The sequence below is a fragment of the Cryptomeria japonica genome, chromosome 8 (assembly GCF_030272615.1).
Source record: "Cryptomeria japonica chromosome 8, Sugi_1.0, whole genome shotgun sequence".
Taxonomy (NCBI): Eukaryota; Viridiplantae; Streptophyta; class Pinopsida; order Cupressales; family Cupressaceae; genus Cryptomeria; species Cryptomeria japonica.
This window is the reverse complement of record NC_081412.1, coordinates 335,180,737-335,202,027: the sequence shown is the minus strand read 5'-3', so window position 1 is coordinate 335,202,027 and position 21,291 is coordinate 335,180,737. Positions and strand designations below refer to the sequence as shown.

General features: G+C 36.0%; 1 protein-coding gene across 1 annotated transcript in view; it reads right to left on the bottom strand.

Annotated features, from left to right (window-relative positions):
* LOC131079163 (kinesin-like protein KIN-10A) overlaps nucleotides 1-4,141 on the bottom strand; it is a 33,511-nt gene extending 29,370 nt beyond the window's left edge. Inside the window, exons 1-3 of the mRNA XM_058017072.2 lie at nucleotides 3,374-4,141; nucleotides 2,608-2,763; nucleotides 2,416-2,523 (exon numbers count right to left, since the gene is read on the bottom strand). Coding sequence (XP_057873055.2) covers nucleotides 2,416-2,523; nucleotides 2,608-2,763; nucleotides 3,374-3,931 — 822 coding nt within the window. The 5' untranslated portion in view covers nucleotides 3,932-4,141. The remainder of the gene's footprint in view (nucleotides 1-2,415; nucleotides 2,524-2,607; nucleotides 2,764-3,373) is intronic.
* Nucleotides 4,142-21,291: the final 17,150 nt, after the last annotated feature.

Genomic DNA, 21,291 nt, shown 5'->3' with positions numbered 1-21,291 from the left:
CAAAAGGACAGTCTATCAATTTACAAATAATGTTAAGGCTCCAATGTAGATTATGATTCATGCAAGAAAATAAGAGGGGGAAGCTATTATTTGCTCTTCTAAAACTGCTACATTCATAGGAGTTTTGAGACCAATCCTTTCAATCAAGAAATAGGATCTCATGAAAACATTCCAAAAAAATGCTCAAAGATCGAGCCTCCTTTTTTTTCATTACCCTTTGGCCTATATAATCATTTCAAAAAGGCACCACCACTTGGTGCGAAAAACTTTACAGAGGATGGCGATGCCAATTGCCTCTACGTTGGAGAGTTTTGGGCCAAGTATTCTCCCTTGATTGTCGATATGGAGAGCACATGTTCTTTGATCGTGATTAAGAGAGAGTAACCGCTTCTACCATCCCGTGATTTTCTCAATTCTAAACTCCTTAAAACTTTTCCATTTCATGCATGTGCATATTTTCCCTAACTGTTTCCATCATCGATAAATATTGACAATTAATGCATAAGCTAAATATATACCACAAGAGCTACTATTTAGATTATTAGATGCTGATTATAACATGTCTAAATCAGATTAGTGAGAGTCTAATCCTTAATATGTGTTTACTGTTTATACATTTCTGATTCTGATTATTTGTTCCTTATTCACTGATTGCTGTGATTAGTTCTTAGTCCATGCCCTCCCTTCAACCCTGGAATGATCCTTTTATATCCCTCCTCTTTGGGATGGAAGGTTATGTCTTTCCCAATGATCATCTTCTTTCCAAGGCTGATGACCTTTAGTATATTGTGTTTGTCTTTGATTAATCCGTTGAATGTTATTAACTTAACAAAATCACTTCTGTACACTTGTGTCTCTTTACTACTGACCTGTGGCTGTAAACTAATGAAGCTGTTTGTCTTAGTCACAATAGAGATCACTGCTCCACTAAGGTTGAGATAGCAGCACTAACAATAAGGTTGCTGCCTTAGTTTATAATAGGACCACTCCTCAAAGACAATGATATATACCTTGATTGCTGTGTATATATCATTGTTTGCATTAACATAGGGTCAAATTGATGTTTGGGCACGATTTGAGTTATACAAAATTGTGAAGTCTTGAAACAAGACAATTTTCCCTTATTAGCGGGGACATGATAGAAGCTTGCGCGTGAGAGTTAGAGTTGAAATAGTTTCCTATGTAAGGGTGGGAAAGTGTTGCATTTTGATTCTAAGGGGAGATAGATCTAACTTCGTATGGCATATTAGGATATACAACCATGGTGAAAAGCTTGAAGAATCTATTCATGTTCTGATCAGCCTTGGGTGTTAAGGACTTCTATAATTTCATTAAATGTTTGTGATTGACAAAGTTACCTAAGTTACCTTTGGTCAAGTCATGGTGTTGGAGTTCTTGGACAAGAGTGCTTAATAAAGCTTATAGTTCAACTATGGAATGGAATTTAAGAAGATTAAACCATTCTAAGAGGATCCTCCAATATCCATTTTGTAAGGTTTGTAGCAGTTTGTTGCATATTGTAGATTGTGTAATTGATCTCCCATTATCTATTAGGGAGTAGGAGACACTGATTAGGTGACTCCATGATTTGTTCAAGTCGATTTGACATTTATTATTTATATGATTTGGGTTTGCATATGAATAATTTGAGTATTGATTAAGGCACATGTTGGCCATGAATTGTGAATGTGAGGGTCATTCACAATTGTATTACACAAGTAGTGAAAATATAAAAACATCTTAACCACCTAAATAGTTATGAGAGTTGAAATTTAGGCTGGATTTAGTTGTAAAGTCAATAATGAATTCAAATGATAAAAAAAATACAAGGAATTCTTGTTATCTTTCATGCTAGGGCAACATAAGATCATGAAAACAATATAAATAATTAGTTGTATACATATTTTAACTTTTCTCCAATCCAATAATAAAATATCCTTGTGATTGACCAAGCAAAGTGATCTAAACCTTAGAAACTAATAAACTTATCCTGATGTTTGCCAAAAATAGTGATTCAAAACCTTAAAACATTAATCTTTCCTTGATGATTGCCAAAGAAAAGTGATACCGAACACTAGAAATAAATAAAAGTATATGCATTTTATCTATAAAGTCTGCAATTATTAACTAAAGAAATATGTATATATAGTGCATGGCATCTTTCAAAAGGAATTTAAAGCGTTCACCAAATGAGGAGAGGAAAGTTAGATGTACGGGTGCTATTAAGCTTAGAGCAATATCATTTTGGAGGAGATGTAATTCTAATATTGTGGTTTGGAATTCTCTATTCAGTAACATTCATTTGGCTTTTGTGTGTGTGATATGCTTGCGTTATAAATCTCTGAATTACAAAATGGATACCTGTAGTCTGACCTTAGATATAGAAATGTTGTGCACAATAAGGAAAAGGAATACCTGAAGTTTTGCCTCAAACCCAGCAAAGCCAGATTGATCAATATTCTCAGATCCAGCCATGTCTACTAGCATCAATCTCCCTCCCACGGCAGGTACATCCAAAGTTATCTGAACACACAACCAAGTTTTAGATTGACCAATTAGAGTGTGTTCAATACAAGCAAATGCCCACTTCCAAGAATAGTTACCCACCAAACAGTGGCTTCTAGAGCTTCTATCATTGTAAAGTGTGTTCTTGACAACCCTTCTTTTCTCTACTTTGGCGACCTCATTTGCAATCTTTACAGCATTGCTGCCAGAGATGAAGACTGCATTCTTCACCTTTCTGCCCATTACTTCTAGTCTTGCCTGCAACCAACCACCGACCAAACCAACACAAAACTCCTGTGTCATATGTGAAAAGCATTAAACACTGACAATACACTCCCTTGTTTCTGTTATGTAGGTTATACTAGCAATATAAAGAATCAAAATAAACCATACAAGTTAAGAATTAGGAATTTGTGAATCAAAATGATCACCCATAATCATAGAGTAAATGCCTAAGCATCCAATTTGGACTGATACGCATTTTCTTTCCAAATTTATGATAAATACATTAAAATAGGAATCACAATAGCCATCCGTTGTCACAGAGTGAATCCCTAACCATTCAATTTGGACAAAAACTCAAGTATTTTCTCATCAAAATTATGATAAAAGACAAGAAAATAGGAACCACAATGGTAATCCATGGTTATAGAGTGAATCCCAAATCATTCAATTTGGGCTAAAACTGAAGAATATACTTGTCAAAGTTAAGATAAAAGACAAGAAAAAAGGAAGGCCAGAGCATGGCTGACTGGTAAGATAGGACCATTACCACGATGAAGTCCTCGATTCAATCCATCCAGGGTGTGAGGCTGTAATCCCAAATTTACCAATAAAAAAAAGACAAGAAAATAGAAATGAGACATACCCTGCATCCATTAATCTTGGAGGCATTAGTGGCAAGCAGATCATAAATCTCTTCATTGTATATCTCTAAGACAGAGACATTGACCTGTTTTGCCTTTTCCTCGTGTTCATTTCCACCTAATATGCTGTCCAAAGCCCTGTAAACGATTCCGGGCTCGGCAGAGCAGCCAAACATGGTATGGCTCTTTCCTGAACCAGTAGGCCCGTACATCATAACAGTGCATTTCCCACCTGCTTTTACACTATCAACCCTTGCTTGCACAAATTTCTTGTAAAATGCAGAGAGCCCATCGCTCTGGGCGTCAGAAACCCCATCAAGTCTGAAATCCCTGTAACCCAAATCCGTTCTCACCCGCATGCGATGTCCCTGCCCCTGCCCCTGCAGCACTTGAATTGCCTTGTCTTTTGCTCCTCCACCAGGACATTGGCGGATCCGTCCCACAACTTCAATGGGGTGCTCTGTACCTGCCAAACGAGATCTGCCAATGGGACTCCTCATGCCATTTCCATTCCGCCCCAAAGGAGACGGTGCCATATTTCTGCCGCTGCTCTCTTTCATTACAATAGATTTTCATACCGCTTCCTTCCCTATAAAGAGGGAAACCATTACTTCATATTTTTCATCTTTGTCGATTTTAAATAGCTAGCCGTTGCGCAATCAAAGGATCTCTGCTCCAAAATTCGGCGCAGTTGGGACCTCCCAATCACATTATGACCTTTTGGAGCTATGGGTTGAGTTCACCGAAGTTGACAGAAGGATTCCGTTTTGTAAGGGTATTGATTCTCTATTATATGCGTGTAAAGGTGGAAATTAGATGTATCCACACTTAATAATAGTGTCACTGGTTCAATTTGTGTTATTTTTTTTTTCCAATTTTATTTTATTTATTTATTTATTTATTTTGGTCATCAACTTTTTTTTTAGTTTTTGGTATTTGTAGATTGATATTAGAAGAGAGGATCAAGCGTGTTTCAATTGTTGTGATAGCATTTGTTGATCTAATATTCATATTTGTTGATTTAATGTCCAATTTTTTTGACAACACTGCACCAATAGTTGTGACTTTAATGCCTATAATTGAATGAAATATAACCTTAGTTGTAAAAAGCAACCAATCATGTGATGCCACATCAACTACACAAGTATGGGAGCCCCTTATGCATGACTATTGGTCTCACCTTTTTTAGGGGTTGTTTTGGACACCTTGGCAAAAAGCATGTTTTTTATTAAGGCAAAAAGCATGTTGATGTGGCATCATATTTGATGATGTGGCCTTGAAACCTTAGTTGTAAGCAGGGGACTTGCCAAGTAAGTTGTTGTAAAAAATTGGGAGTGATTTGAAATTTCACATAGGATATTGAGAAGCACAAAGTTAGGGTGCTCAACTACTAGGTCCTCTCCCGAGCTTGTCATTATGTTGTAAGGGGTATGTTGCTCCTAATATCGGTTTAAATAATAAAAATAATTATTTCTAGTCATACATATGTTTTTAGAACGGTATGTTCTTCTAGGTCAAGTTTCATATATATGTGGTACCCATCATTTTCACTAAGTTAGAATAATTCCTTGGAGTCATTAAGCATCTCTTTATTCCGAACACACTTCACATTCCTTAGTTTTTAAAATGCCCAATCGGCCGATCAACCTTATTTTAGACATCAAGTCTCATTATGTATAAAGGGGGCCAACCCTTCCTTTATTGGTCTATCATCGTTCAAAGGAAGTGTGACTCAATAGTCTTCATTGTCATCAAATCTTGTTCCACCCAATCTTCGATCCCCGGTAGTGTTGCGTCAGTGGGTCCCTCACGAGTCTCTTATTGGTCAAACACACCTTAAGGATTTTTCAACACACACATTCTATTGTTCCATGGTTCTTAAAGAGTGTGATGGTTCGATGCTTTGACGACAGCAACCTCGTGATCAACAACTTGTGTGATGACGTTAGCATGGTACCATTTTGTAATGTGCGATAGATTAACATTAATTAAATGTTTCGTTTTAAATATCGAAGTAGTATGGCAGTCGTCGAAATGAAAGAATTAATTACTCCAAGTGCACATATGTATGTCACCTTTGTTATGATCATTTGTATTCAAAACTTCTAGTGAATTTGAAGGAGCACTCAAGCGAAGGCATGGAAACCAAGTTTGAGACGAAAGGCTTTTCTTGTTCCAAATTCATCGAAATTTTCAATTTCCCTTATTTCCACTGAAAAGATTAAGGGAGTTTGTTAATCTAGCATTCATGAACATTTGTTCTTCCTGTAATCTTCTTTTGTTTTATCCCAATTTTAGTTTTCATCCTTTGTTAGAAACCCCAGCTTTTCTCCCTCTGATCCTTTGCATAGCCTAGAAAGGTCCCCCATTACGCAGAAGGTTGTAGAGTTCGCCTTGTCTCGGTTCGAGGGTTACCTTTTTCTATTGCATGTCCAGAATTGGTCTTCCCTTATGTGCAACATTATCATCTCGAATCTCGTGAAATTCGGAGTATAAATCAAGCTTTGATAGCTAAAATTGACACAGATAATTTCTCTCTTGCACTACATATTCCCAAAAGAGAAGGTGAAGTAAATTTGTCTCGATAGTCTAGATGGGAATTATTTCATAACTGAATAAATTGGTGTATTGATATTATTGCTCAGGGTTGGTTGAAACCCCTCAACAAGGTAAATCTAAATTAACTTCCCGAAAAAACAAAATTGTTCAGAGATGACATTATAGATATTATTGTTGCAGATGTGTTGGTGCGGATTTGTGATTTCAGTAATGAAGTATCTCTAGTTGATTCAGTGTTGGTTTCATGATGATATGTGGTGATTTGATTGGGTTATGGATTCCAGTGTGAGGATTGGTTTTTCAGTGTTCAATGTTGCAGTGTTTTGGTATTTGATCTGTTGTGCTCTGGAATGATTATATCTTGAGTTGCAGATTTGGGAGAGTGTTTGGGATGTTCATGTGTATCTTTAATTCAGATGGTTCGTGATTTGGTGCTTTGCAAGTTATCTTTCTACTCCTAGTTGTTGTTGTTGAAGTATTCTTGAATATCAACATATTGATCGATGGAGATTTGATTAAGTGATGTTGGTGCAGCTATTGCAGATGGTTCTAACATGCTTGTTGGTTTTTCTTAATCGTGTCCTATTTGTTTTCTAGATCTACATTGATCATTGTGTGAGTTATTGAAGATCTTATGGGTTTGGTGATGTTCTTTGTGTTATGCGATATTTTCGGTGGTGTAGCGTGTTGCGGATGATCTTGGTGTAATTTTTGGTGGTGATGCATGTTCAAGGATTTGATTTGGGTCCATTCTATGTTGTCATGGCATTGTATTGGTCCAATGGTTGATTTATGTATCATTTGATTTAACTTTGTAATTAGGTCTTAAGGGTTGAGCCAACCTTGTAGTCAAGGTTGATGATTTGTATAAATAGGTGTCATATTCATGTAATTTGTATATAGGTGGTGTGTTTACATTATCAGAGAGTGGTGTATGTGCAAATAAGTGAATTCATATTTCGGTGTGAAGTGTAGAGCAAAGAGTGTTGCAGAGAAGACAAATGTGCTTAACTGGAACTGTCACCAGGCATTTGGAGATGTTATTCCTTCAACTCATCTAATCCGGATTGTTGTCTGATCTTTGTAAGGCAGTGAGCCTTCCTCAGGGTTGTAGCCCTTCTTATTTTTTAGCAGTGATCTCTAGGCAGTGTGTCTAAATGCATGTGCATTCCCCATTGTAACATTTTCATATACTACTGCATAGTATCATCTTATTGTGGGTAGGTCCCCACCATGGATTTTCCCTTAACTGGGTTTTCCATGTCAAAAATCTTGGTGTTATGTGTGTTGTTGTTATTGTGTCTATCTTTGTTCTTGTTGTACTTGATCAAATTTGAATTTGTGCTTAAGTTGTTTAATCCAGTGAAAATTGATTCACCCCCCCCCCTCTTAGTTTCCCTTCATTGTTGTTGCCAACAATTGGTATCAGCGCTAGATCCTTTGGAAGAAGCTTGACCACTTGAGGTGATCCTAGATGGAAACCTATGTTTTCAAGAAAGAGAATCCAAGATTTGATGGAAGCAATTACACTAGAAGGATCGATAAAGTGTCATTTGAAGTGTCTTGGAGAAGATTATTGAGTGTTGAACATAACATAAGAGATCAAGGATGTTGAGCATAACATAAGAGCTAAATAAGCATTATTGAGTGTCCTAACCAATTAAGAGATGACCAATGTAATGGGATTACAGATTGCACATGAGATATGGGGGAAGTTAGAGAACTTGTATGAAGAAGATAAACATGTCAAAGTTGCTAAGCTATAGAGTTTGAAAGGAAAGTATGAGATGCTGAAGATGGGAGATGATGAGAACATATCATCCTTTATGGCTAAAGTGAATGAACTTGTCATGAATATCAAATGTGTCGGTGGAACTCTTGAAGAAGATGAGATTGTTGCTAAAGTACTGAGATCTTTACCTCCCTCTTACAAATCTAAAGTTGTTGGTATTGATGAGATCCGGACTGTGACCACAGTGATAAGAGACATGCTAGTTCGTAAACTTTCAGCTTTTGAGTTAAGTGAATTTGGAGAATCACATGGTAAATTTGAGACTGCATTTAAAGCTTATGTATCCAAGAAGCGAAAGTATGACCCGGGAGAGATTTCATCTAGGGTTTCTAGATATGAAAGAGAAATGAGAGGGATGGAAGAATAAGAAAGAGAGTTGGAAGAGATTGAAGCACTTATTGCTCAAAGATTGCCTAAGGGAGATGCTAAGTATGATGGGAACATTTGAAATGTTTCTCTTGTAATAAGATAGGACATTTTGCTTCTAGGTGTCCTAAAAGAATGTCAAGGTATGATAAGCATGATAAATTTGATAAGAATGATAGATATGAGAGGCATGATAAGTATGATAAGCCCTATAAGCCTAACCGGAAGTACAAATATCAGAAGAAATGTTATTATGTTGTTGATGGAGGTGTGACAGATGAAGAGTTAGTGAATTTAGAAGATGAATTTGTATTTATTGCTATCAAGGAAGATGATCTACTACTAGTGAATTCTACGAGTTTCATTGTTGAGGAAAAAGCTTTGGCTGCTAAGATTGAAGAGAAAGATCAATGGGTGATTGACCGTAGTTGTTCACATCATATGACAGGTGATAAAAGTAAATTTGTGAATATGGAGAAGTATGATGGTGGTATAGTAAGATTTGGAGATGATAAAGCTTGTGTAATTCATGGTAGAGGTTTTATTTCTTTTGATGGTAAGCATAATACTGATGATGTCATATATGTTGAAGGTTTGAAGCATAATCTTTTGAGTGTTGGACAAATGGTTGATAAGGGATATGATTTGCAATTCAAGAATGGTAAATGCAAGATTATGAATGCCTCTGGTATAGAGGTTGCATGACTAAGACTAAAGGTAATATCTTTCACTTGAATACCAATGAGAAAAGTTGGTTGTGGCATAGAAGGACGTGTCATGTTAATTTTGACTACATGATTAAGATAAGTTATCTACTCAAGTTTTTAAAGATTTGCCTAAGATTGTGAAACCTTCTAATCTGATATGTAAAGAATGTCAATTGGGAAAGCAAACAAGAATTTCATTTAAGAGTAAGCAGTATACATCTAATGAATTATTAGATCTTGTGCATACTGATTTGCGTGGTCCTACAAGAGTGAGAAGTGTGTAGGGTGATAGATATTTCATGTTGTTGATTGATGACTATTCTAGAATGATGTGGGTTAGTTTTCTAAGGGAGAAATAAGAAGCACTAGAGAAATTCAAGATATTCAAAGCTAAGGTGGAGACTGAGACAAGATTGAAGCTGAAATGTCTAAGATCTGACAGGGGAGGAGAATTCACATCCGGTGACTTTGATTCATTTTGTGAAAAGCGTGGAATTAGAAGACAATTATTTGCTACTAGAACTCCTTAGCATAATGGAGTTGTTGAAAGGAAGAACAAAATTATTTTGGATGTTGCTAGGACTATGTTGTTTGAAGGAGATGTTGTGAAGACCTTTTGGAGAGAATTTGTTAGCACTGTTGTATACACATTCAACTGGGTGCATATATAAAAGGTGATTCTGGTAAGACTCCTTTTGAGTTATGGTTTGGTCATGTTCCTACAGTTAGATATTTTAGAGTTTTTGGAAGCAAATGTTATATTAAAAGAGATGAGGATATAGGAAAGTTCGATGCAAGATGTGATGAAGGAATCTTCTTGCATTATTCCACTAAGATCAAGGCATACCGGTGTTACAATAAGAGAATGAAAAAGATAGTGGAAAGTGCAAATGTGAAGGTTGATGAAAGTCATGGAAAGCAGATCAAAGCATGTGGATATGAGTTAGATGATCGAGATGTCATTTCAAAACAAGTGCATACTGAGAGCCTAAAGCAAAATGATCCGATAGAGACAGTTAATCCAAATATTGTTGTTGCCAGTGAAGAAGTTCAAGAACCCAAGAATCAGAATAATTAGAAGACTCCGAGGTATGTGAGATTAAATCATTCAAAAAATTGGATTATTGGTGATAAAAAATAAAGGTGTGATGACTAGGAGAAGGATTGTTACTGAAGAGATATGTTTGATTTCCAAAATTGAACCTAAAGATGTTGTTGAAGCCTGTAAAGATGAGAATTGGATAAAAGCTATGGAAGAAGAGTTTAATCAGATTAAGAAGAACAATACATGGGAACTTGTTCTAAGACCAAAAGACAAGAATGTAATTGGTACAAAATGGGTATCCAGAAACAAATTGAATGAAGCTAGTGAAGTGGTTAGAAACAAAGCAAGATCAGTATGTAAAGGATGCTCATAGATGGAAGGAATTGATTATGAGGAGACTTTTGCTCCAGTAGCTAGAATTGAAGTTGTTACATTACTTTCTTGCATATGTTGCTTATAAGAATTTCAAGGTATATCAAATGGATGTGAAGTCAGCCTTTTTGAATGGTGATTTGGAAGAGGAAGACTACATTGAGCAACTGGATGGGTTTTCATTATCAAATGAAGGAGACATGGTATGCAGTTGAAGAAAGCATTGTATAGACTTAAACAAGCTCCTAGGGCTTGGTATGCTAGATTGGACATGTATTTCATGAATTTTGGGAAAATGGTGTCTCAACCTTGCATTTACATGAGGTTACTATTTAAAGTAACTCTTTATTTGAGCATAAAATGGTGTGAAATTCTCCCTGAAGCTTCTGGTTGGCTAGATAAGCATTTTGATAAAGTTACATTGCAAAATCACAACTAGTTTTGAAGATATTAAATACTGTTTTGGAGGGGTCCAATGAAAAGTTTAAATTTAATTTTGAGTACTTTTAGAGGCCCCTAAACACTCTAAAAAGTGGGCGTAAATATCATAGCAGTTTATGAGGCAATAGAGAACTGCATGATCTTTTTGACGCTTCAAACGATTCTTCAATAGTACACACGATTCTTCAATAGTACACTCGGTTCTCAAGTTATGGCCTCCAAACGTTTGTACTCTTGAAATAGGAAATATAAATGAGTTGTAAAAAGGGAGGGACACATCACATGGCATCTAGAAGTGAGATAAGGTCGGCTACACCTTATTAGGTGGTTTTAGCTCATGGTTTTGTAATACCGCTTGATAGTTTCTTGTATTGTATCTCCTATATATGAGGTGCGTGAGATAGAGGTTGTATGTAAGAGTCTTATGGCTATTGAGTTACCTCTAAAACTCTGATTAGTGGTACTCCTATGAAGAGCTTGCTCTGCAAGTATATTGTAATCTATTTTTTATTGTTGAATAATATATTGGGTGGCTTTTAGAGTGTGAGATTTTTTTCCCGAAAGGGTTTTCCCCACGTAAATCACTATGTTATGGTTTGAATGTTATTATATCTATTTTTGTTTTATGTAACTGTTGTGATGATCTGTAAAATTTTTTGCATTACCCTCTCAAGGTTAGTGTAGGAAGTTGTTCTGGTACTTAATTTCCTGACAAGTGGTACCAGAGCTTGATCACCTTTGGTTTCAGTTGTGGGTTGTTGAGTTTTTTGAACTAATCCAGATTTGAGTGGGAGCTTGTGCAGAAGACACTTTTTGATCTTGTTGTAGGAATTTTCAGATGGCAAGTTCGTCAGGGAAAATAGAGGTGGAGAAATTTAATGGAACAAATTCTGAGATGTGGAAGCTGAAGATGGAGGATCTGTTAATAGATTGAGATCTATGGGATGCTACTAATTCAAATGTCCAAAGGCCCTCCAATCCTACTATGGAGGCTCAGTATGATGTTATGGACTGAAAAGACAAGGGTCTAATTAGACTGTGCCTAGCAGACTCTGTTCTGATCAATGTCCATGAAGAAAACACTACAAAGAAGCTATGGACTAAGCTTGGTGAAATGTATCAAGCGAAATCTTTATTAAATCAGATTTTCTTGAGGAAGAAATTCTATTCCTTGAAGGTGGAAATGGGTGGACGAATTGCAAACCACCTGGAAGCATTCAATATGTTGGTGGCTCAATTAGTATATGTTGGTGTTAAGATGAACGAAGAGGAGAAATGTCAGATCTTGCTTTGTTCCTTGTCTGATTTGTGGGATTCTCTTGTTATGGCTATCGGTAGTACTTATGTTGTTTTGAAGTCTTATGATGTTGTGGGTGCCATACTTGGTGGTGAAGAGATGTGGAGGAAGGTATCCCTTAGTTAAAAGGAAGCCCTAACTATTCGTTGAAGACCTAAGGAGAAAGGAAAGAAGAATGAGAAGTGCGATAAGTCCAAATCGAGAGGGAGATCAAAATCTCCTGGAAAGTTCAAAGTCATTTGCTGGAATTGCAGTAAACCAGGTCACATCCGTAAGGACTATAAAGAAGAAAAGAAGAAGAAAAACAAGAAGATTGATTCTGATTCTAAGTCCAAGAAGAAAGATGGTGATGCATTTATTGCAGCTTTGGTGACTCATGCAAGTTATCTTGGTTAATTGAATCAAGTGCATATTTTCATATGAATGCCAATAGAGATTGGTTTTTCTGAATATGAAGAATTTAATGGAGGTAAGGTGAACTTGGGTAATGATTCACATTTAGACATTGTTGGTCGAGGTAAAGTTAGAATCAAGTTTTTTGATGGTAGAATAAAAAATTTAATGGTGTGTTGCATATCCCTGGTTTAAAATGAAATATGTTATTTTTGAGAAAACTCTCAAAAACTAAAAGATGTTGGTGTACATGTAGTCTTTTCTGAAGCAGGATATAAGATATTAAGGGTGTTATGGTAATTTCTAGAGGTGTCAGGTTCAACATTTTGTATAAGATAAACGTATACACTGTTGAGTGTAATAACACTTCTGTAAAAAGTAAATCTGTGGAAGATTTGAGGGTTTCACCTTCAGCAGATGGAAATGGATTTTGGGTACCTAAGGGTGCTCTTTCTTTTGAAGCAAAGTTACCTGTAGAGAAGACTATGTTATGGCACCAGAGGCTTAACCACATTGGAGAAAAGGGTCTAAGGACCTTGAAAAATAAAAAACCTTGTTGAAGGTTTGAATGATTGTAATCTTGACTTTTATTTCTATGAGCATTGCATTTATGGAAAACAAAATTGCGTTCAGTTTTACTCGAGTTCTCATAAAACTTGTGGTGTTTTGGATCTTATTCATTCTGGTGTGTTTGGTCTTGTAGATGTTCCTTCAATTGGAAAATCCACATATTATGTTTAATTTATTGATGATTTTAGTAGGACATGGGTATATTTTCTAAAGAGTAAATCTGAAGTTTTTAGTCTATTTAAAGAATTTTAAACAATGGTTGAGTTGCAGACTAGAAAGAAAATTAAATGTTTGAGGACTGATAATGGCGGTGAATTTTGCTCTAATGATTTTGATAGATTATGTAAAGACTGTGGCATTAACAGACAAAAGAAAACTTCGTATTCTCCACAACAGAATGGAGTTGTAGAAAGAATAAACATGACACTGATGGAGAAGGCTAGGAGTATGCTAAGTGGTTTTGGTCTAGAACAAAAGTTTTGGGCTGAAGCTATTGCCATTTCTTGCTACTCGATTAAAAGGTCTCCTACATTAGCTCTTGTTGATAAAACACCTATGGAAGAATGGTCGAGTCACAAGCCTTCATTGAGACATCTTAGAGTTTTTGGTTGTGAGACATATGCACATGTGACAAAGGAGAAGTGGACAAAGTTGGAGAACAAGGTTGTGAAATGTATCTTCATTAGGTATAGTTATGGTGTTAAAGGATACAAGCTTTGGGACTCTGTTGCACAAAAGGTAATTCATAGTAGAAGTGTTATTTTTAGAGAAATTAAGTCTCCTTCTATTACATTGCAGCCAGAACAAACTAAAAAGGAAGATGTGATTCAATTTCCTTCTACACCTAAAAGAGATGAATCGAGACCTCTAGATAGGCAAAAAGTTGAGGAGAGATCGACTATCTTTGAATCTTTAGAAGAGGAGGAAGAACCTCCAACTCAACTTGTTTGAAGGTCTACAAGACATAGACAACCACTTGAAAGGTATTCACCTGATGATTGGAGATGTATTTTTGCTTTGAATACTAATGTGGATGAACTAAAATCTGTAGAAGAGGCATTAGATATGAATGATACAGAATCCTGGAAGTTTACTGTGGAAGAAGAAATGACAGCTTTGAAAAAGAATGATACATGGGATCTTGTACCATTGCCTAGAGGATGGAAGCCTGTTGGTTGCAAATGGGTGTTCAAGAAAAAGATTGGTTTAGATGGAAGCATTGAGAATTATAAAGAAAGGTTGGTTGCAAAAGGCTACTCTCTGGTTGAGGGTGTTGATTATGGTGAGATATTTTCTCTTGTTGCCAAAATGACATCCATTAGATTTTTGCTTTGTATTGCTGCTACTTATGATTTAGAGGTTGAGAAAATGAATGTGAAAACTTTTTTCCTTCATGGTGATTTGGAAGAGGATATTTATATGACATAGTCGGAGCACTATGTGGTGAAAGGTAAAAGTAATTTGGTCTGTAAATTAAAGAAATATTTGTATGGCCTCAAACAAAGTCCTAGGATGTACCAAAAATTTGATACATATGTGTTGAGTTTGGGATTTGAGCGTTCTAAATCATATCTCTGTGTTTATTATAAATCTGATGGTGATCATTTCCTGTACATCGCATTGTATGTTGATGATGTTATTCATAGGTAAAGGGAGAGGTATGATTTTAAAACTAAAGTCTCAGCTCACTGCTAAATTTGAAATGAAAGATCTTGGTGCAACAAAACACATTCTTGGGATGAAAATTAGAAGAGATAGAGTGAACTTAAAGCTATGGCTAGGATAGAGTAAGTATGTGAATTTAGTGTTACAGAGGTTCAACATGCAAGATTGTAGACCATTGTGTGTTCCTTTTATAGTTGGAACAAAATTATCTATTGCAGATTGTCCTACATCCCCATCGGAGATGGAAGACATGAGCAGAGTGCCTTACCAAAGTGTAGTTGGAAGTTTGATGTATGTTATGGTCTGTACTAGACAAGACATTGCCCAAGTAGTGGGAGTTTTGTCCAGATATATGTCTAATCTTGGTAGAGCTCATTGGGATGCAGTCAAAAGAGTCTTCAGATATTTGAAGGGTACCTCAGAGTATTCATTGTGTTATCATGGTAATTTAGTTGGAGACGTGATTTCCCTTGATATTCATGGTTATGTGGATTTAGACTGAGCATGTGATATTGATAGTAAAAGATCCACCAATGCTTACGTGTTTACTTTATTTGGTGGGGTAATTAGTTGGATGATTAAGCGACAGGCTGTGGTTGCTTTGTCCACTACTGAAGTAGATTCTATGGCAGCTACTCATTCTTGCAAAGAGGCCATTTGGATTAAGAGACTGTGTTCAGACATTAGAATAAAACAAGGAGCCGTGATAGTTTATTGCGATAGTCAAAGTGCGATATTCCTAGTTAAGAACCTGACATTTCATGTCTGGACCAAGCACATTGATGTTCAGTATCATTTTGTTAGAGATGGTCGAAGATGGCAGGGTGAAGGTAGTTAAGCTAGAAACTTTGATGAATGTTGTAGATTCTTTAACTAAGGTTGTGAGCACAAAGAAGTTCAGATGGTGCTCAGAGTCTAAGGGCCTCATGACCCCTAGCAATTGATTCATTGTGTTGACACTCCCTTTGCTCTTGCAAGGTGTTTGACAACTGGGAGATTTGTTGAGAAATGGTGTCTCAACCTTGCATTTACATGAGGTTATTATTTATAGTAAGTCTTCATTTGAGCATGAAATGGTGCAAAATTCTCCCTCAAGCTTCTGGTTGGCTAGATAAGCGTTCTAGTAAAGTTACGTCGCAAGATCACAACTAGTTTTGAAGATATTATATTTTTTTCATTTCAGAGGGGTCTAATGAAAGGTTTAAATTTGATTTTGAGGACTTAAGAGGCCCTAAAATTCCCTAAAAAGTGGGTGTAAATGACATAGCGGTTTACAAGGCAATAGAGGACTTCGCGAGATTTCCAACGCTTCAAATGATTTGTCAATAGGACACACAGTTCTCAAGTTATGGCCTCCAGAAGTTTGTACTCCTGAAATAGGAAATATAAAATACATTGGACACATAAATGAGCTATAAAAAGGGAGGGACATGTCGTAGGACATCTAGAAGGGAGATAAGGTCAGTTACACCTTATTGGGTGGTTTTAGCCCATGGTTTTATAATACCGCTTGATGATTTCTTGTATTGTATCTCCTATATATGAGGTGCATGAGATAGAGGTTTTGTGTAAGATTCTTATGGCTATCGAGTTACCTCTGAATCTCTGATTAGTGATACTCCTGCGAAGAGCTTGCTCTGCAAGTATATTCTAATTTGTTTTTGATTGCTGAATAATATATTGGGTGGCTTTTGGAGAGTTTTTCTCCCGAAAGGGTTTTCCCCACATAAATCACTATGTTATGCTTTGAATGTTATTATATCTATTTCTGGTTTTTGTACCTATTGTGACGATCTGTAAAACTTTTTGCATTAACCTCCTCTCAAGGTTAGTGTAGGAAGTTGTTCTACTACTTGACTTCCTGAGAATAAAGTTGGGATTTTGTAAAGGTATTGCTGATAGTAATTTATACTTTAAGGTTGATAATGATAACGTTTTGATTGTTGAATTTTTGTTGATGACATTATTTTTGGAGAAGATGATGATTTGAGTATAAGGTTTGTTGATGATATGCAAAAAGAGTTTGAGATGTCTATGATAGGTGAGATGAAATTCTTCTTAGGATTGCAGATTACATAAACTGATAAAGGCATTTTCATTTCTCAATCTAAGTATGTAAAGAAATTGTTGAAGAAGTTTGGGTTAGATTACTCAAAACCTGTTGGAACTCATATGGTGATTGGGTGCAAGTTGTCTAAGCATGACGAATCTCCAAAAGTTAATCATACCTTGTATAGATCTATGGTTGGTGGACTGTTATACTTGACTTAGACTAGACTAGATATTATGCATGTTGTTTGCCTTTGTGCAAGATTTCAAGTTGATCCTAAAGAAAGTCATGTTACTGTTGTAAAGATGATTTTTAGATACTTGAAGGGGACAATTGACTATAGTTTGTGGTATCCAAGGAATGATTATTTCATATTATGTTCTTATACTGATGTTGATTGGGCAGGTGATGTTGATGATCAAAAGAGTACCTCCAGTGGTGCATTCTTTTTGGGAAAGAAGTTGGTTTCTTGGGCAAGTAAGAAACAAGATGCTATTTCTCTATCTACTGTAGAAGCTGAATACATTGTTGCTGCTAGCAACTATACTCAAATAGTTTGGATGAAGCAGATGTTGAAGGACATTAGAGTTGTTTATGATGAGCCTATTGTTATATATTGTGATAATTCAAGTGCTACTAATATTTCCAAGAATCGAGTACTGCATTATAAAACAAAGCATATATCAATCGTATCATTTATTGAGGGACAAAGTCAGTGATGAAGAAGTCAAATTGGAGTATGTATCTACAAAGGATTAGATTGCAAATATCTTTACTAAACCTTTTCCTACAGATACATTTATATACCTAAGAGACAAGTTAGGGGTCTCTTCCCCTCCTGATGAGAGCTAGATGCATTGAGATGCATTAATCTGATGGAATTCATAGTCTTATCTTCTTATCTAGATTGATGAGCAAGTATTGCTACTCAGTTGGAGTAGTTAGTGTGTGATTCTATCCTAAGGGGGAGAGATTTTTCTTCTTAGAGTGAGAGATGTATGATTTATCTTTGACAGGGAGAGAAGCATGTGAAAAATTATCTTATCTTGGAAGCTTTGTGTGCATGATCTTAGGGGGAGATTGTTGGTGCTGATTTCTTTCTTTGCATTGATTGTTTTTCACATTCATATGTTGCCATCAATGCCAAAGGGGGAGATTTTTGGATATTGTTGTTTCTAGGATATGTTGTTGTCATTGATGTCAACATAATATTGTCCTTCGATGTTGCAGAGATTTGGTTTGGTTGGTATGTTGCAGATGTGTTGGTGCAGATTTGTGATTTTAGTAATGAAGTATCTCTAGTTGATTCGGTGTTGGTTTCATGATAATATGTGGTGATTTTATAGGGTTATGGATTCTAGTGTGAGGATTAGTGTTTCAATATTTAGTGTTGCAGTGTTCTAGTATTTGATCTGTTGTGCTCTGGAATGATTATATCTTGAGTTACGGATTTGGGAGTGTTTAAAATGTTCATGTGTATCCTCAACTCAGATGGTTCTTTATTTGGTGCTCTGCAAGTTATCTTTTTAGTCTTAGTTGCTACTGTTGAAGTATTCTTGAACATCAACGTGTTGATCAATGGAGATTTGATTAAGTGGTGTTGGTGCAGCTATTTCAGATGGCTCTAACATGCTTGTTGGTGTTTCCTAATCTTGTCCTATTTATTTTGCTGATCCACATTGATCATTTTCCATGTTATTGAAGATCTTATGGGTCCGGTGATGTTCTTCGTGTTAAGTGACATTTTCAATGGTGTAGTGTGTTGTGGATGATCTTGGCATAATTTATGGTGGTGCTGCCTGTTCAAGGATTTGATTTGGGTCCATTCTATATTTTCATGCTATTGTATTTGTTCGGTGGTTGATTTATGTATTGTGTGATGTAATTTTATAATTAGGTCTTAAGGTTTGAGCCGACCTTGTAGTCAAGGTTGATGATTTGTATAAATAGGTGTCATATTCATGTAATTTGTATATAGGTGTTGTGTCTGCATTATCAGAGAGTGGTGTATGTACACACAAGAGAATTCATCTTTCAGTGTGAAGTGTAGAGCAGAGAGTGTTGCAGAGCAGACAAATGTGCTTAACCATAACTATCATCAGGCATTTGGAGATGCTATTCTTTCAGTTCATCTAAATTGGATTGTTGTCCGATCTTTGTAAGGCAGTGAGCCTTCCTCAGGGTTGTAGCCCTTCTTGTTTTTGAGCACTGAGCTCTAGGTAGTGTGCATGAATGCATGTACATTCCCCATTGTAATATTTTTACATACTACTATAGAGTATCATCTTATTGTGGGTAGGTTCCCATCGTGGTTTTTCCCTTAACCAGGTTTTTCACGTCAAAAATCTTGGTGTTATGTGTGTTGTTGTTATTGTGTTTATCTTTTTTCTTGCTACAGTTGATTAGATTTGAAGTTGTGCTTAAACTATTTAATCTAGTGAAAATTGATTCACTCTCCACTCTCAGTTTTCCTTCATTGTTGTTGCCAATAGTATGTTCACATGCCAAAGTTAGAAGAATTTTGGGAAGACTGTGCTGATGAAAAATAAGTCTTTAGGAGAAATTTCATGCGATTGACTTTAAGTCAGATTATAGATTTCAATGTCATTCCTTCAGCTCATGAAAATGTTGCAGATGATGATTCAAATATAATAGATGACTCATATCAAAATGTTTTTTTACCTTTGTTCCAGTGGCCATAAAATTAAGAAGAAACTGATACTATATTTTAGACCTCTCAAAAAGCAACAGGGAAATTGACATTAGAAACTAGTACATTCCAAACAGACTCACAATCTGGTGGAGATAATGACTCTCTTGTGGAAAAACTAGAAATTAAAATATATTTGTGAAGCAAGTGTCATGATGCCATCAAAAAGAGGAGAACGTCCTTGCAGATAAGTCCTAGTGAAGAGGATACTTAGTTCTTTCATCAATTAGGAGAACAAAACCCTCTAGGCTCCCTAATTGATGATGTGGATCCACAAACACCTATATCTAATGTTTATGTGTTGTCGGCTAATGTTGCTGCCAATACCTTGGAAATCAAAAGTTCAACAGATACTTCATCCACTCCATGGCTCAAAAAGGCTATCGAAAAGAAGAAGAAGCAATACTCACTGATCATTGAGATTAGGGTCGATACAGTGACATGCATGTTGGGATAAACATCTAAACCTAAGAAGGTAAGGAAAATGGCCAAGATGATTGTAGACTCGCAAACATACCACCAGGTGTTAGAGATTGTTGATCCTAGTGTGGACAAAAGTGAATAGGAAATCACAAAACAAGAGTTCAACATAAGCAAAATTGGCATGGGTCCCTCAACAACTGAAGGTGACATTTATCATGGAAAGCTTTGTGTTGCTATTCTATCCAAAAGAACCAAAGCAACATAAAGGAAGAATCAAGAGCTCACATAGTATGTAGACGTCGTCACTTCCTTTATTTGATCTGCTTGGTTTGCTGAAAGCTTTGCAACTAGCTCATCTTCAAGAGTGTCTATCACAAAACTTATCAATTTTGATAAGTTAGAATTTGTTAAACGATCACAAGCCATTACAAAAGCAGTCAATGATGGGTTAGTATGGTAATCTTAAAATGGGTGTCTTTTATAGAGCATGGATTAAGGAATTATGATACTCTTAAAGAAATGATCACTGTACACCAAGTTTAGCTGCAAAGGTCAAAAAGAGAAATTGGTAGGATATTTGTTGCCCTCCTAGAGATGCAAGAAATAACCAAGTTGCTCCCTAATATTCTGACATCAAAACATATCAATGAGAATCTTGATATAAATAACATTATTGTTTGAACATAAATGTTAGATTGGAAGCATCATGTCACAAAAGAATTCCAATCTCATCTCATAGCCTCTGTTGTTCAGAACATAAATCTCCAACGAGACCTGAAAAGCCACTTCTCCATAATTGGCATAAATATATTTGGAGATGATGGAAAGGAATTTTTAGGGGGAGAGATGGTAAAAAGAACATTTCAATAGAAGGTGTAGGATAGTCTTTCTACAACTAATGATGGTCCCAACTCTCTAGAACGTCTAAAGGACACAATCATGATGTTGAATTCTATCGATGAAGAAGTTAAAGATGTCCCAGGGAAGATCGTTGAGGCTAGCCAAAGGGTTGCCAAGTGGAAGATTAGAGTCGGAGCCATAGATGAACCTACAAAAAAAGAGTTATTACCAATTGTCTCCAACTTCAGAGCGTACAGGAAAAGAGTAAACGAACAAGTGACACAACAATATTAGGATGGTGTAATGGATGTAGCAATGAAAGATCAAGAAGTAGCAGATGATGTAGCAGAGTTGGAAGACGAAGAGGCAAATGAGGAAGTGGTAGCTCTTTAGTTGTTCTTTAGTTAGTCCATTTAATTTTCAAGGTCTTGGCTTAAAAAAGTATTGGTCCTAGTGGACCCTTTCTACTTTAAGTTATGTTTTAAAACTCTCTTTAGTCTGTTGTCCTCAAGAAGTCATTATTTCTAATTAGTTAGATGTTGAACTATTTAAGGGATGGGGAACTAGTTGAAAGGGTTCCAATTTTTTGAATCTATATAGTTTTTCAATTGATAGTAACATTGCAAACTTATAAAAGTTTAATTGAATTTTGTTTGGACTAGACTTTGTGCTATTTCAACAAGAATTTCA